This window comes from Oncorhynchus mykiss, chromosome 8, assembly GCF_013265735.2.
Source record: "Oncorhynchus mykiss isolate Arlee chromosome 8, USDA_OmykA_1.1, whole genome shotgun sequence".
Lineage (NCBI taxonomy): Eukaryota > Metazoa > Chordata > Actinopteri > Salmoniformes > Salmonidae > Oncorhynchus > Oncorhynchus mykiss.
This window is the reverse complement of record NC_048572.1, coordinates 58075882-58094011: the sequence shown is the minus strand read 5'-3', so window position 1 is coordinate 58094011 and position 18130 is coordinate 58075882. Positions and strand designations below refer to the sequence as shown.

Sequence of the window (18130 nt, the reverse complement as noted above, 5' to 3'; positions counted from 1 at the left end):
CACACGTTTCTCCATCTCCTTTATTTTCTCATTCCAAGCCTCGAAAGATTTAGAGTGATGATCTAGTCACTCATGTTTCCCATGGTTTGTATATAGTACCAAATCCCACTGCCAGGGCAAGAGTGCAATGTGCAAACGGATACAATTGCCACATACTGTAACTCTAAGCCCAGGAGTTTTTCCTGACAATGAAACCTGACTAGGAAAATAGTCATAGCCACTTACTAGTGCCCAGAGTTTTTACCAGAGTTTCTTCATGTGGTGAGGAAAAACTCCTGTCCATAAGCATCCACATCAGAGTGGATGGAAAGAGACTGTTCAGTCTACGCCAATGGCAGCAACTAATAGCTAAAGTTCCTTTATTGGCATTAAGTCATGTGAAAACGCAGCCTGGGCCTAAACAACAAGGACCAACTTCCTTTACAGAAAATAGGGATAAATCTGGCCAATCACCAGTACCATTGCTAAGCAGTTGGCTGTATGTGTGTGTGTGTGTGTGTGTGTGTGTGTGTGTGTGTGTGTGTGTGTGTGTGTGTGTGTGTGTGTGTGTGTGTGTGTGTGTGTGTGTGTGTGCGTGTGCGCGTGTGTGTGTGTGTGTGTGTGTGTGTGTGTGTGTGTGTGTGTGTGTGTGTGTGTGTGTGTGAGAGAGACACTGGGGTAGAGGAGATTTGGACTCTCATTGTCTTTGAGACGTGGCATACTTAAATAACCCTTTAACGCTTAACCTTTCATCAGAACTGTGCAGCAGAGAGATTCAACCTCATAATCACATTCTGCTCACACTGCATGGTTGGGTGTGTGTGTGGGATGGGGTGTGTGTGCGTTGTGTGTGCTTGTGTGTGTGTGTGTGTGTGTGTGTGTGTGTGTGTGTGTGTGTGTGTGTGGGAGAGAAAGTGAGAGAGAGAGAGACAGAGAGAGAGTGAGAAAGAGAGACAGAGAGAGAGAGAGAGAGAGAGAGACAGAGAGAGAGAGAGACAGAGAGAGAGAGAGAGAGAGAGAGAGAGAGACAGAGAGAGAGAGAGAGAGAGACAGAGAGAGAGACAGAGAGAGAGAGAGACAGAGAGAGAGAGAGACAGAGAGAGAGAGAGACAGAGAGAGAGAGAGACAGAGAGAGAGACAGAGAGAGAGAGAGACAGAGAGAGAGAGAGACAGAGAGAGAGAGAGACAGAGAGAGAGAGAGACAGAGAGAGAGAGAGAGAGAGAGAGAGAGAGAGAGAGAGTACAGTGCCTTCAGAAATGATTCATACCCGCTGACTTATTCCACATTTAGTTGTTACTTGGGCTGTGGCGGTCATGACAATTTGTCAGCCGGTGATTGTCAAGCAAATAACTGCCGGTCTCACGGTAATTGACCATTTATTAACATAAACACATTTAGCATCTCCTGGCTTCCACGCATAACCTACAAGTCACTGATGCAGACAACTCAATAAATCTATTTAATATAGCCTACACCATCACAATAAATCCATTATTTATTTTAGACAGTTCTAAATAAACATGATGTGATGAAAATGTAGTCTATTTCAGAAGAACAGAATAGCATACTCTGAGTTGTCCTTATGTTAGGTCCTGATCTGGCTATGTCATCTGGCTGTGGGCGACACTAGTTCATTTAACAGGCATGATTAGCTTAGAAATCCGTGGAATTATTTTATATTATTTTATAGTATGAAGAATACAATTGAACAAAGCTGAATAAAATAGAAAGGATATCTTGCGTTGAGCGGTTAACAAAGAAACAGGTACTCTGGGTGTCGATTTAAGGCAACCCCCCCCCCCCCCCCCCCCCTGCACTTCTCTGATTCAGAGGGGTTGGGTTAAATGAGGAACACACATTTCAGTTGAAGGCATTCGGTTGCATTGGGCTGAATATAATTCCCTTCTCCCCGCTGCGTGCAGAAACACCTCTCACTCACGTGGCTCTCAGTCACGTGTTCGGGTCTTTCTCACAGGCTACAAGTGAAGACAGACATGTCGGTGATGCCGATTCCGAGGCGCACATTGAAAATATTGGAAGAACTGTCCCCATTTACTTTTCGTCAGCCAACAACATGGGTAGACCTAACAAACAGCAAAAGCACTAGCCTGTGTTAATCTACTATCCCCCATAGTACAAAAGTTGCCCTTTCTATTATATTCTGTGCGAGAAATAAATATTCCAAATATAATCTGGGACAGTTGTGGGATGCTATAGATCCCAAATTAATACAACCACTAGCATCAAAAAACCTGTTTTATGCAATGAGGCTGACGCAACAGATCAGAACGTTTAGCTTAAAATGTTGATAAACTATTAGGCTATTTCTTCACATTATAAAAGCAGCAATGCCCACACGGCAGTAGGCTATGAGCGTGAATGTTCCATTAGCAGAAAACACTATTCTCAAAAGTCACCACAATTCAATTATGCATGTAATGCTTTTAACATAAAGGTGCATTTTTATGGTGAAATCATCTTCCCCAAACTGCTTATATATGCCAGTTAGGCTCTGCAGCCCTTGTAAAGAGGATTAATGTGCTTCATTTTAAGAAGTTATTTGGCCACTTCAGTTGTGATACAAACCTTGTTAAAATGTATAGGCCTATGGGATAGACTGCGTGAGGCGTGCGACCATGATTCGAACAAGTCGCAGAAAAAAAGTATTGTTTCTAATGCTGGGCATCATTCACAATTGATAAGATATCATTCACAAGTGATGGGCTAGTATTGGTACCCATCAGACTATTCTTGATTAATCTTGTCTTTCCATATACTAAATAATATACGTGTGAAATTAGTTTTGATTTAGAATGGTCCATTATATCGAAACAGGGGCAGCGGGAAAAAAAGACATGTCATCTTTGCACTTAAATAGCGAAAGGAGGATGCTTTTCCCATGGTTCATTTTCATGCCAGCCAGGTAGGCTATACTCCTGTTTTACAGAGAAGCAATGTGCTTAATAATAGGAAGGTTGAGAAATACATATAGTAGGTCTAGCCTATAGAAAGCTGATGGGATCCTCCTCTTTTTAATAGAGGCCATCACTCTGTATTCTCACGCAACTGCATAGCCTATAGAGATGTTGCTCAACATGAGCTCATGGGCTCTCATGAAGTATTTGATTAGATTTTAGATTAGAGGGACAACAGAGTGCAGGGTACCAGGCAGTTAGCAAGATTGGTAGGCTACTAATGACCATCAGCAGCATCAGAGCTTGGAGAAGCCTAATTACCGTGACTAAACGGTCACATGGAATTTGACTGCCATCAAGACTCGTGATCGCCGGTGTCGCCGTAAGGGCCCTAGTTGTTACAGCCTGAATACAAAATGGGTTAAATCAATTTTCTTTCTCACCCATCTACACAAAATACCCCATAATGACAAAGCATTTTTGTTTATGATGTATCCAAATGTATTGAAAATGAAATACAGAAATATCTCATTTACATAAGTATTCACATCCGTGAATAGATCAGTCTTTCCCAAATTCGGTCTTCAGGACCCCAAGGGGTGCACGTTTTTGGTTTTTGCCCTAGCATTACACAGCTGATTCAAATAATCAAAGCTTGATGATTTGTTGGTTATTAGTTGGCTAGCTGTGTAGTGTTAGGGCAAACAACAAAACGTGCACCCCTTGGGGTCCCAATGGAAGGTGTTGGGGAAACACTGCCAAAGACACTGCCACAGACATTTCAACTTTTCATTTTTTTTTTGTGTGTATGTCGGCGTGTGACTGGAATAAATCTGTAAATTAATTAATAGTTCCTGGGTCAGAGGTCATCCCTGTAAATTAACAGCACCCTAGAGGCAGGTCCAGTGGCCTTGTGAACTCACCAATATACATCAATATACTGCCACACACACACACACACGAACAAAGAGCATGCACATACGCACACACAAGAACACACCCTACATAGCAACCACTAAGCAGGGAAAGAGACCATCGAGGTCAAAGCAGATGTATTCTGAGATAGAGATAGAGAGAGGAGAGAGAGAGAGAGAGAGAGAGAGAGAGAGAGAGAGAGAGAGAGAGAGGGAGAGAGGGAGAGAGGGAGAGAGGAGAGAGAGATGGAGAGAGAGAGAGAGAGAGAGAGAGAGAGAGAGAGAGAGAGAGGGAGAGGAGAGAGAGAGAGAGAGAGAGAGAGAGAGAGAGAGAGAGAGAGAGAGAGAGAGAGAGAGAGAGAGAGAGAGAGATGAAAAGAGGAAGAGTCCTGACCTCCACCCCATAACAACACATTCTCTCCTGTGCCACAAATCAAATATCTCCACACCTCTATAATAGTTGACTGGACAGTCCAGCACACTGTATAATAGAGGTGGGTGGAGGTGTGCGGAGGGTGGAGGGGTGAGGAGGGTGGAGGTGTGAGGAGGGTGGAGGGGTGAGGAGGAGTCAGTTGGATGATTAGGTAGCAAATGAGAAAATCAAAGTCATCAGGTTTTCTGTCTTCTCAATAATCCCTTCGCAATCCTCCCCAGGCCTGCCCAAGGCTCTGTTTGTGTGTGTGTGTGTGTGTGTGTGTGTGTGTGTGTGTGTGTGTGTGTGTGTGTGTGTATCAGGGAGACTATAAATCGTATCAGTGAGGGACAGAGGGAGGATTGTTTGAGAACACTTTGTTTCTTTGCCTTCCACAGGTTGGAGGATTTAGAGTTAAGCTCCGTAGCAGCTGTGGCCATGTGTTGGCACTGACTGAGAGAAAGAGGGAGAGAGAGAGAAACAGGGCATGAACAGGACATGGTTGGCCAGTGAAGCAGATGGACTATGCTCGTTCTCAGATGTTTCCCAAAGATAGGATGCCCAAGCAAGGTGAAATAAACAATACAACGTTTTGGCAAACAAAAGTTCCAAAGAAATAAAGACATTTCAAATGTCATATTATGTCTATATGCAGTGTTGTAACAATGTCCAAATAGTTTAAGTACAAAAAGGAAAATAAATCAACATAAATATGGGTTGTATTTACAATGGTGTTTGTTCTTCACTGGTTGACCTTTTGTTGTAGTAACAAGTTACAAATATTGCTGCTGTGTAATTGGAGGGTAATACATGTCTCTAATATGCTCATACATTTGGCAGGTTAGGAAGCGCAGCTCAGTTTCCACCTCATTTTGTGGGCAGTGAGCATATAGCCTGTCTTCTCTTGAGAGCCAAGTCTGCCTATGGCGTCCTCTCTCAATAGCAAGGTTATGTTCACTGAGTCTGTACATAGTCAAAGCTTTCCTTAATTTTCAGTCAGTCAGAGTGGATTCTGATCATTAGTGGGTATCGGCCTAATTCTGCTCTGCGTGCATTATTTGGTGTTCTGCGTTGTACACGGAGGATATTTTTTGTAGAATTCGGCATGCAGAGTCTCAATTTGGTGTTTGTCCCATTTTGTGAATTTTTGATTGGTGAGCGGACCCCAGACCTCACACCCATGAAGGGCAATGGGTTCTATAACTGATTCAAGTATTTTTACCCTGTATTGTTTGATGGCGTAGAATGCCCTTCTTGCCTTGTCTCTCAGATCGTTCACAGCATTGTGAAAGTTACCTGTGGCATTGAAGTTTAGGCCGAGGTATGTATAGTTTTTTTGTGTGCTCTAGGGCAAAAGTGTCTAGATGGAATTTGTATTTTTGGTCCTGGTAACTGAACCTTTTTTGGAACACCGTTATTTTTGTCATACTGAGATTTACTGTCAGGGCCCAGGTCTGACAGAATCTATGCAGAAGATCTAGGTGCAGCTGTAGGCTGGGAATAACCAGATCATCTCCCTCCCTCCCTCCCTCCCTCCCTCCCTCCCTCCCTCCCTCCCTCCCTCCCTCCCTCCCTCCCTCTACACTGATGTTATGAGGGTTATTACAGTGGGTTGTTCACTTGTAAACATAGCTGTAGAGGTCAAGGTGCAGAGTAAATAGTTTGGCAGTCTGTGAAAACAAAGCTGTAACAGAGACCTCCACTTTGCAATACACCATAGTCTTGCAGTTTGTATTGGAGGAATATGGTCCAGGAAACGGCCTTGCTGTGACATCTGAACCCACACCTCCGATGGTGTGTGTGTGTTTGTGTGTGTGTGTGTGTGTGTGTGTGTGTGTGTACATGTGCGACTCACAGCTCCTGACCGTCCCCGTTCCAGACCCTTGACACCCGTCTTCATCGTCACAGTCTCCGCTGCCATCCTCTGTGTCGCCACTACCCAGCTCCCCCCAGGACTCGCTCTGGCCCAGCCCTGGCAGCATGTCCTGAATCTCCTGGTGGACAGACAAAGCATTGTGTTATAAGACAGGAATAAACACTCTCAACGGTGAGCCAATGGATGAATTGCTGCGATTATGGCGTACCTGAATGCCGGATACAGATAATACCACTGCATAGCCTCTCTACTTTTCTCTCACTCGATCCCTTTATTCAAACCGTCCCCTATCAGATGCTTATCAACACAACCAAGCAGACAATCATTGAAATAGGGTTCAACTCAAGTGTTTGATAATTATTCTTTGTCAATAGCAGAATCAGACTGGAATCTCAAACAGTTCTTAAAGGTTGTGTCAGCCATCTACACCCAAAGATACTCTATTCCTCTGTCTATCTTCCAATGGATCCCTCTTAGCCACATCATAACACATTGGGAGCAAAGCAGTCAGTAGCGTTAGCACGATGGCATATTAGCTGTGGTTCCTGCCGCCCCAACGGCGTATCCCTTCACACCCCACCGTGTGACAGCGTCGGTGGGTCGGGGCGCTGCCAGCGACAGCCTTCTGCTCCAGAGGACCCAAGGGTCTTTATGGAGAGCACTGTGTGATCTTTAAATCGACTCTGTGTGTGTGTGTGTGTGTGTGTGTGTGTGTGTGTGTGTGTGTGTGCGTGCGTGCGTGCGTGCGTGCATGTGTGTGTGTGTGTGGCCCTATGGTTCATTTCCCTGTAGCCTCGCTGACACATCAATCACGACAAATGACAACAAGTGCCCGCGAGGTGACGAGAAACGATTGACGTACTGGGGGATGGGGGCTGGTAATAATAGAAAGGAAGACTGAATGTTCTCTAAATGGAGGATAATGAAGAACAGGCTGAGATAATTAGGGACTTTCTGTTACTGAAGCCAAGCTCTGTAAAACTTTATTAGAATTTATTAGAATTCTCTTAGAAATCTTTTAATGGCTTTTTTTTGGTGGGAGATCAGCTTAAATATTGCAGAAAGATTGTAGGTTAAATCAATTTAATTCTTTGCATCATTTCCAATCCCCCTTTTTTTCTCTTCTCTATACTTTCCCCCTACCATACCATCCCCACCCTGATTGGAGTAAACTAACGGACAACAATACTTTTACTGCTACTTACAGCTATTTTCGCTCACATCTACGGTACCTGTAGTTAAATAATTATACATACATTACCAGTCAAAAGTCTGGACCCACCTACTCATTCAAGGGCTTTTACCTTCGTTTGGACTATTTTCTACATTGGACAATAATAGTGAAGACATGAAATAACACAAAAAAAGTGTTAAACAAATCAAAATATATGTTATATTTGAGATTCTTCAAAGTAGCGACCCTTTGCCCTCATGACAGCATTGCACACTCTTGGCATTCTCTCAACCAGCTTCATGCAATGCACTTCAACTAACAGGTGTGCCTTAACTAAACACATTTTGAGGGGGTATACAGAAGATAGCCCTAGTTGGTAAAAGACCAAGTCCATATTATGGCAAGAACAGCTCAAATAAGCAAAGAGAAAAGACAGTCCATCATTACTTTAAGACATGAAGGTCAGTCAATCTGGGAAAATTTCGAGAATTTTGAGTGCAGTCGCAAAAACTATGATGAAACTAGCTTTCATGAGGACCGCCACAGGAAAGGAAGACACAGAGTTGCCTCTGCTGCAGAGGATAAGTTCATTAGAGTTACCAGCCTCAGATTGCAGCCCAAATAAATGCTTCACAGAGTTCAAGTGACAGACACATCTCAACATCAACTGTTTAGATGAGACTGTGTAAATCAGGCCTTCATGGTCAAATTGCACTACATAGGGAATAGGGGGCCATTTGGCACACATCCTTCACCACTTCCCTTTCTCTCTTACCATCTTCTTTCACCTTGACCAGCTATAACTACTTCACACCGCTGCAAAAGCCTCTCCTGTACTGAGTTGCAACATGAAAGACTAGCCACGATGATTAGAGACACTGCCCATCCAATCTGCATTTTGATTGGATATTCCCTTCTTCCCTCTCAGCATGGGGTGGTCTAATTGGATGCCCCCCTGGCCATTCCAGGAATGTTATTTCTGTACTGTTCAAGGTCTTTTTTGTTTCATCAGAACATGTCTGAGATAAGGATCTCCTGACACAACGTCACAACTTAAAAAATAGACTTTGGAGTAGAAAGGTAACGTGAACAATGTAGGGGTTTGTATGTGTGCTAGAGTATGCTTATTTATAAAACCCTCTTAGACCTCACTCCTCCCTATCTGCGATATCTACTGCAGCCCTCATCCTCCACATACAACACCCGTTCTGCCAGTCACATTCTGTTAAAGGTCCCCAAAGCACACACATCCCTGGGTCACTCCTCTTCTCAGTTCGCTGCAGCTAGCGACTAGAATGAGCTGCAACAAACACTCAAACTGGACAGTTTTATCTCAATCTCTTCATTCAAAGACTCAATCATGGACACTCGTACTGACAGTTGTGGCTGCGTTGCGTGATGTATCGTTGACTCTACCTTCTTACGTTTTGTGCTGTTGTCTGTGCCCAATTATGTTTGTACCCTTTTTGCAGAGGTGTGGACTCAAGTCACGTGACTTGGACTCGAGTCAGACTCGAGTCACAAATATGATGACTTGCAACTCGACTTTGACTTTAACACCAATGACTCGTGATTTGACTTGGACTTGAGCCTTATGACTCGACCTGACTTGATACCCTCCACAAGCCCAAATAATAAAAATGATACTATTAAACTCTTCATTTAACGGATTACAGTTTGAATCGGACAGCAGCCAATCACACTGTGCCAGCGGAGACAAAGTGGCGCGTGGCAGTGCAGAGGAACGTCGGCGGGTGAATTCAAATTGAGCCATTGGAAAGATGATACCCCAAATTATTATTTTCGGATGTACAAACTTGCAAAACATGCGGGAAGAAAATTACAGATGGAGGCGCAACAACTTCCAACTTTGTTTGACATTTGAAGCTGCACAAAGAATGGTAAGTCGTGGCTAATATAGCCGACAGCTATATATAACTTTGCTAGTGTAGCATGTAGGCTAACATAATGTTAAATCAATGAGCCTCCACACAGTCAGTCAGCGCGGGAACGTGATCATTGCACCCAAGATTGAGACCAGGCAAGATTGTGCTACAGCCCCGCTCAATTATCTTTTTATATGCTTACAGATTTGAACAATAACAGATGAACAAAAGTGTCACAAGTGAACCACAACAGTCTCCAATCTCACAGTTCATGGAGACCCGTGTAGGGCAGTACAGCATGAATCATCCACAGCAGAAAGCTATCAACAATGCAATACTGTCCGACCTGGTTATCGACTGCAACTTGCCTCTGTCTATTGTGGAAAACAAGAGTTTTCGTCCCTTTCTGTCATTGGTTGACAGTAAGTACAGCCCAGTGTGTCGTAGAACATTGACATCAAAAGTAGAGAACATCGCTACAGAGAGACGTTCAAAACTGAAAATTCAGTTGAGCAACACAGGCCATGTTTCAGTCGCAGTGGACATTTGGTCCGACCGAAAGATGAGGGGGTTCCTTGGTGTCACTGTGCACTGTACGGAGAAAGATGGAGAGAGGATACACCTCAAGTCCAATCTCTTGGCCTGAGACCGCTTCAAAGGCCCACACACGGCCGAAAGAATCTGTGAGCAATTTGAGGCCATATGTGGTGAGTACAGCATCAAAGATGAATTGTACAATATCATTAGTGACAATGCTGCCAACATGAGAAAAGCATTCACGGTGTGCTTCCCCGTTGAACAAGGAGATGAAGATCACCTTGATGACCCAGAGCTCTGGAATGACCTAACCCTGGAAGACCAGCAAACAGTGGATGCTGCTATTGCAAAAAAAAACGGTGCTTGCAGTGTTTTGCCCACACTCTCCATCTGGTAGTGGGAGATGGCTTGAAAGAAACAAAAGTGATGACTACTTCTCTTTCAAAGTTATCAAAAATCAGCTCACTGCTGCATACAAGCACAACATTCAAAGAGGTGTTTGAGGCTGAATTTGGGGAAAGAGGCATCCTTGCCGCTGTCAACACAAGATGGAACTCAACACTGAGACAAGTGAAGGCAGTTATCTAATGTGACCGTCTAAAGCTCAGTCATGTTCTAGAAAAGGCTGGGCACAAGGAGTTGTTGTTCACAGTACGGGAGTTGGTGGACATCCTGAGGCCATTTAAAGAAGCAACAGATATGACACAGGGGGAGAAGATCGTCACAATCAGTTCTGTTGTTCCCTCAGTCCTGTCCCTGAATCACCACCTGGAGCAGTGGAAGCCTCAAGTCCATTTCCTGAGCGGCCTGGTCAGAAGTCTCCAGGCATTTCTTGGAATCTTCATCAATGTGAAAATGGCCAGAACACAAGATGGAATCACTGCCCCCTTTTCAGATCCAGTCTACCTCAAAGCAGCTGCCTTGGATCCGGCTTTTTCTCTGATGTGGGTGGAGCAACATGTGCTGGTCAAGGAGGAGGTGGCACAAAGAGTGAAAGGTCAATATTATTGAGTTTAATGTAACATTTTTCTCATAATTGAACAATACAATAAAACTTGTTCAGTTTAACCCACTGCATCACCAATACTCTAATACCAGCCTTTTTGTTTCTGCTTTCACATGTTTTGCCAGAAGTGATTCTGCAAGATGCTGCAGGGACTGAGCAAGCTGTGCCTCTTGTTGATGAGGAAGAGTGAGAGGACCATAGACTTGGACAAGAAGAAGGGCTGTTTGCAGCATACTGTAAGAGGCAGAAGAAAGAGAGAGAGAGAAAGAGAGAGAGATAGAGAGAGAGAGAGAGAGAGAGAGAGAGAGAGAGAGAGAGAGAGAGAGAGAGAGAAAGAGAGAGAGAGAGAGAGAAAGAGAGAGAGAGAGAGAGAAAGAGAGAGAGAGAGAGAAAGAGAGAGAGAGAGAAAGGGAGAAAGAGAGAGAGAGAGAGAGAGAGAGAGAGAGAGAGAGAAAGAAAGAGAGAGAGAGAGAGAGAGAGAGAGAGAGAGAGAGCACTAGCATATTTAGTTTTTGTTGTCATATTGATGTGTCTTTCTCATGGCTACCCATGTATTTCCATGGAAATATAAAGTTTATTTGGAAAGGAATAAATATATATAGTTTTGAAGGCATTCATGATTTGCGTACATTTAATATACCATTACTCTTGTTAAATATAGCCTCAGGACTACCTGGCATGATGACTCCTTGCTGTCCTCAGTCCACCTGGCCGTGCTGCTGCTCCAGTTTCAACTGTTCTGCCTACGTCTATGGAATCCTGACCTGTTCACCGGACGTGCTACCTGCCCCAGACCTATTATTTGACCATGCTGGTCATTTATGAACATTGGAACATCTTGGCCATGTTCTGTTATAATCTCCACCCGGCACAGCCAGAAGAGGACCACCCCTCATAGCCTGGTTCCTTTCTAGGGAGTTTTTCCTAGCCAACGTGCTTCAACACCTGCATTGCTTGCTGTTTGGGGTTTTAGGCTGGGTTTCTATACAGCATTTTGAGATATCAGCTGATGTATGAAGGGCTATATCAATAAATTTGATACTGATACTGAAATAAGAAATGGTATTACATTTGGTGAAGAGCAAATATCAGCTGATGTATGAAGGGCTATATCAATAAATTTGATACTGATACTGAAATATGAAATGGTATTACATTTGGTGAAGAGCTTGACACTTGGCGGTCTTGACTTGAGACTTGACTTGGACTTGCCTGTCTTGACTTGAGACTTGACTTGGGACTTGAAGGCTAAGACTTGAGACTTACTTGTGACTTGTAAAACAATTACTTGGTCCCACCTCTGCTGTTTTGTGCTGCTACCATGTTGTGTTGCTGCCATGTTGTGTTGCTACCGTGCTGCGATGTCATGCGTTGCTGCCGTGCTATGTTGTTGTCTCAGGTCTCTCTTTATGTAGTGTTGTGTTATCTCTCTTGACGTGATGTGTGTTTTGTACAATATTTTAATTGAATTTATTTATATATATATATATATATATATATATATATATATATATTTTCTTCCCGGCCCCCAACCCAGCAGGAGGCCTTTTGTCTTTTGGTAGGACGTCATTATAAATAAGAACTGACTTGCCTAGTTAAATAAAGGTTAAATAAAATAAAATAAATAGAAAGTATGTACTGTATGCACACACACACACACACACACACACGCACGCACGCACACACACACACCACACACGCAGGCACGCACGCACGTACGCACACACACACGCACGCACACACACACACACACACACACGCACACACTTATGTGAGCTGAGAGCATCAGTCCATAGACGCAGGTGACCTTGGTAACAGTTGGACCGGTCACATAGATGAAGGTTGGAGTGGACAGTGGAGTGACACAAAGTGGTAGAGACACTCGTCCTTGACACAATGACACTAGGGACCTGTCGGTCACTCAACATCTTTGACACTGGAGGTGACATCTTGGTAGATTGTGACATTTAGAAAAATGGCCACTGTTGTCAGACCACTTCAAAAACTCAAGAAAGCACATAGTATTTCAAAAGGAATTTTAGTCTCTGACCATTTCCTAATTTATACATGGTTTCACACAAACTCTAAGGCTTCATATGACAGTTCTGTATCTTTATGTAATGACAGTAGCCTAATCTTCTTTTTTGAGACATTGTACATTGCTCAAGACAAGGCAATGTCAAATATAAAAGGAAAGAGGCCAGAATGGAATGAAAAGCCACACTTGACTAAACACAGAGAATCCATAAGCATAGAGATGACAGTGCTGCCCCTCATCTAAGTCTGTTTCATTCTTCACCAGCAGCATACCACCCTGCATACCACTACTGGCTTGCTTCTGAAGCTAAGCAGGGTTGGTCCTGGTCAGTTCCTGGATGGGAGACCAGATGCTGCTGGAAGTGGTGTTTGGAGGGCCAGTAGGAGGGCCACTCTTTCAGTTTGGAGGGCCACTCTTTCCTCTGGTCTAAAAAAAAAAATCCCAATATCCAGGGCAGTGATTGGGGACACTGCCCTGTGTAGGGTGCCATCTTTCGGGTGGGACGTTAAACGGGTGTCCTAACTCTCTGAGGTCATTAAAGATCCCATGGCACTTATCGTAGGGGTGTTAACCCCTGTGTCCTGGCTAAATTTCCAATCTGGCCCTCAAACCATCATGGTCACTTAATAATCCCTAGTTTACAATTGGCACATTAATCCCCTCCTCTCCCCTGTAACTATTCCCCAGGTCGTTGCTGCAAATGAGAATGTGTTCTCAGTCAACTTACCTGGTAAAATAACGGATAAATAGGGCAAATATTAGCTTTTCATTAGGAATTCACCAGCACCTCTCCTTGTCTTTCTCTCACTCCCTCTCTTCAGACATAGGTTTCAAAGTCATCAGGAGACAAGAAGCTACTTAATGCAAGTTCTTATTATTCTCCCTCTGTACTAGATAACAATACAATAGAGAGAGAGAAAGAGAGAGAGAGCGAGAGGGAGAGGGGAGAGACAGAGAGAGAAGGAGACAGGGGAGAGGGGAGATTTGAGGAGTTCTTAAGGACTATGAGTTCTGATGTCTTTAAGGTGTTATATATTAGTTTATATGGGACAACATGTGCTTCAAAAGTAGCTTTCTTTCTGTTGTTTGGATATACTGGTAGAGTGACCAGGTTGTTAGCTAGCTAGCCAAATGGGGTAACGCGACAAAGTGTCAATAAATGATAAACGGCCCGTGAGTAGTTTTAGAATGGTCCATGACATGGTTAATAAAGGCAAAATGCGGTCCTGTCGAATCACTAGAGGAAGACAAAAACATTGTGCCGGTAATATGGGTCAGATCATTTGAACTGTTTGGGTTAGAAACAAGTCGTTTCCGCTGTAGTAATGGCCCAACAATTACTGTCTGGGAGATAGGAGCCCTATTTACGATATACCTCAGGCCCCAGAGTTTTCCTGGTGAAGTCAAATAGTTAGGAAAAAGTCCTACTGTGACGTTCGTCGATGGAAGGATCGGACCAAGGTGCAGCGTGGTAGGCGTACATTTTCATTTATTAAATGAACACCGAAAAAACAACAAATACAAAATGACACGTAACGTCTAGTAGGGCTAAACAGCACAGCACCAAAAACAAGATCCCACAAACTACAGGTGGAAAAAAGGCTGCCTAAGTATGATCCCCAATCAGGGACAACGGTAGACAGCTGCCTCTGATTGGGAACCATACCCGGCCAACAAAGAAATAGAAAACATAGATTGCCCACCCTAGTCACACCCTGACCTAACCAAATAGAGAATTAAAAGGATCTCTAAGGTCAGGGCCCCCTATACACCCTATATACACCGAACCCACAACAACACAGCCCTACACTATACAGATACTTCATAGAGGTCTTTCCATCAGATCAGGTAACATCTACGGTAAACCTCACTTCTCACTTCACAGCTTTTCCCGCAAAGGTGAAAGTTGCACACAATAGTCCCCAGATCATGCGTTAACTTGTTTTATAGGCAGTAGCCATAAGGTTAAGCAAGGGTAACATGTGTATAGGCAGTAGGCAGTAGCCATAAGGTTAAGCAAGGGTAACATGTGTTTCTATGGTAATGCGTAATGGCACCAGATCATGTTGCATGCTGTTGACAGTGGCATTTGTGTCCCCTTGTGTCCCTTTGTCCTGCCTATTTTGAGGCCAGGGTGAGAAGTGCTTGGCTAGGCTAACATGAGTAGCATCAGGTGCACACATGGCCACAGGGATAATAACTCATAATAGGCACTGCGGTGCTTCTTTGTCTGTCTGTATTTCCTCGGTCTCTGCAAGTCACACGTACTGTACTCTGTACTGTATGCAGTGCCGGCCCAGCCAATAAGCGACATAAGCCCCCAAAAAGCTAGGGCCAGCCTTGACTGTATACTGGTGATTATGAACTGCACTGCAGTAGTCACGTTCTCGGCTGGGGTTGAAGCTTTTGAGATTGGGTAGTGGGTGTCAAGTTTTTTCATGGTCATTTATCAAATGGACACTCAACTACTTTGACTGACGTAGCTAGTTCGTTAGCTAAGCTAGCCACTTTAGCTAGCCAGTAATGTTGATGGAATTTCACAGGATTTGTTTTTGGACGGGAGCTGTAGATATCGGTAAGAAATGGCACTTCTGTAGCCAAATATCTTATTCATACATTTTTGGGATCTTTTTTGCATTAAATGAACAGGCATGATGGTGCATTGATCAGTTTATTAAAGCCATTATTTTCACATTTTTGCCCAAAGTCGACCTATAATATCCCTACAACTTCCGATGACATTATACACAACACTATTCCTGCTAATGTGTGTGCGCGTGTGTGTTACAACACCGTTTGGCCCAGTCGTCTTTAAAGACCCCTTTAGTTAATGAGAAAATCAAGTAAATTAATTAAACGCCGTGGCAACCGCCTTCACAACGACGGTGGCGACTCGTTAACTGGCGGCATTCCAAAATGTTGTGTTTTTGTTTGTGTCGGGATGCATGGTTGTTTATTACCGTCCCAATCTCAATGGAGCAGCAGTGGTTTGAAAAGAGCAGTAAAGTTCATCGTGATATAGCAGCTATGTGGAGGCAAGGCCCATATTCTCATTCCACCTAAACTGTAAACGGGTGTGAGGAATATTCTAGATAAAGCCTTTCAATAACATGATTTTATAGGGTCTTTTACATGGTATTATTGACGGGACAGGCTTCCCTCTGCCTATGTGGCCTGTTCTAAAAAGGGACTGTGGAAGGACTAGAAAGTAACATTTAATGCCCATGACATCAGTTTGCTGCCCACGATGCCCAGTTTGATGCCAACTACAAGTCCCCAGTCTTCTTCCGACATTATAAGGTGAGGAGTTTTCCCTGACCACAAGATTTCACTGGGAAAAACTCCAGTCCCATCTCATGTGTATCGTGACAAGGACAATTTCAAGAGAAAAACAAGAACTAGCCCTGGGCAATGTGGTGCTACATTCCAAAGGACAGGGAACAATTTCTACCCCGGCGATGGATCTTTAAAGCTCTTTAGATTCGACGCCACTGTGAAGGAGGGATAGGAAATGGAGCGCTTACTTCCCGTTTGATGTCGTCGACGACAACCTTCAAAAGTAACAAACCACAAATATGAATCTCCCGATTGGCCACGCCGCAAGGTGCACCTAAGTAGCGCACCAGCAGACTTCAGTGGAATCATAAAAATGCATTCTTCTGATTGGTCACGCTGTAAGGTGCAGCTATAGTGCGCCGGCCACCCTGGAAACAAAGTGTATACCACACGGGCGAGACTGAGATCCGCATGCTTCGCTTTAGCCCTTAGATCTCATGCCAAGAGTCAGCAGCACCTACAACATGGGATCTGTTCTGCTCTACTCTGTTCTGTTCCAACATGTTTCTCACTGCTCCTGTTCTTGGCATAACAGACAACGCTCCAGTTGTTCTGATCTTGACTCAAGTTGGCTGTGGACACGGTTTACTGTTCCTTGCTGTTATGTATGCAGCCTTCTCCATCACTACGTCCCAAATGGCACCCTTTTCCTGATGTGGCGTACTTGACCAGGGCCCATAGGGCTGTGGTATAAAAAGGAGTGATCTATACAGGGAATAGGGTTTCATTTGGGACGCAGGCCATGTAGAGCACAGGGCAAAGCAATGTTAGCAGAGTGTTATGAGTGAATCAGTTATGAGGATGTTGTGAGATGGAAAGAGATACAGCACGGTCAGAGCTGCAGGGGTGGGTGTGTTCATCTGTCTGATCACAGTGACTCACTTGTTATGATGTGTTCGTACTTTTTAGATATTGGCCGTGGGATTGGCTCTTGGTTCGCAAACTGTTTTAATGAATATTACATAAATGTTAAACGCGCTACTAACACGTGGCGATCTGCTGTGTCTATCTGCTGTGTCTATCTATCTGCAAGCCAACGCACTGGGCACAGACGTTCAACATCTAGCTTTGAATTACATTTGGTTGAGTTGTCAACTGACGCGAATTCAATGTGAAATCAACCAAATGTCTTTGGATTTAGGTTAAAAGATTAAAAGCCCTTACGCTGATGACTTTTTGCAAATCTATGAGATGACGTAGAAACAACGTTGATTCAATCAGTTTTTGCCCAGTGGGAAGATTTAATCCCATATGATTCACAAGCTGAAGGATGTGAAGCCCTTTTAGACTATTGAGACAGCTAGGGCTGTGCCGATTATGGAATTTGGTGGAGTTGATTAATTGTCATACAAATGGGAAAGGTTATTGTAATGATTGTAATTTTTGTTGAAAAATGTCTTGATCTTGTAATGCATCATAATGCATCTTTTACATTTGGCTAGGACATACCTAATATACTTAATAATTGTGCCAGTCGTTGACAGCCAGTGAATGTGTCTAGGGCCAGACTATGACATGGCAGAGTGGACATAATCACTTTTATATGCCGTAAAAGGTGCCTGACCTGTTGCTCTGCACTCCACCATGGCTACCATGACGACCAACACATAGAGGAGGGAAAGAGAATGGTGGGAAGAGAGGAGAGAGAGAGATAAGGAGAAGAGGAGAAGAAAAGGAGGAGAGGAGAACAGAAAAGAAGGGCCCAAAGGGGGGTGAGAGAGGGTAGAAGAGTGGAAACAAAAAACATGTCAGTCTGCCTCACCCCCCCCCCCCCCCCCCCCCCCCCAGTAGAAATACCCTGGCATCCGAGGACAAATCAGGTATTTAGTCTCATAAGGGCTTTCAATTTAGCCCTAACTCCTCACAAATATGCAATGTATTCTCATTCACTCTCCACTCCCCACCCCCCCCCCACCCCACTCCATCTCTCTTTTCTTCAAAAACATTCTTTAGTCTGAGATGAACAGGCAGCTCCGGAGAAATGTATGTGTGTGTGTGTGTGTGTGTGTGTGTGTGTGTGTGTGTGTGTGTGTGTGTTTATTCTATTCAGACTGAA

The 18130-nt window shown here is 43.9% G+C and overlaps 1 protein-coding gene across 3 annotated transcripts in view; it reads right to left on the bottom strand.

Moving 5' to 3' along the window:
- The window catches only part of LOC110530231 (glypican-5), a 203884-nt gene that overhangs the window by 42167 nt on the left and 143587 nt on the right, over positions 1-18130 (bottom strand). For 2 of the 3 annotated variants that reach the window (XM_036985798.1, XM_036985799.1), the window contains one exon: positions 6077-6215. In XM_036985798.1, the coding sequence (XP_036841693.1) occupies positions 6077-6215 (139 nt within the window). Of the gene's footprint in view, positions 1-4120; positions 4675-6076; positions 6216-18130 lie in introns of those variants that run through there. The other variant, XM_036985801.1, reaches the window with a different exon arrangement.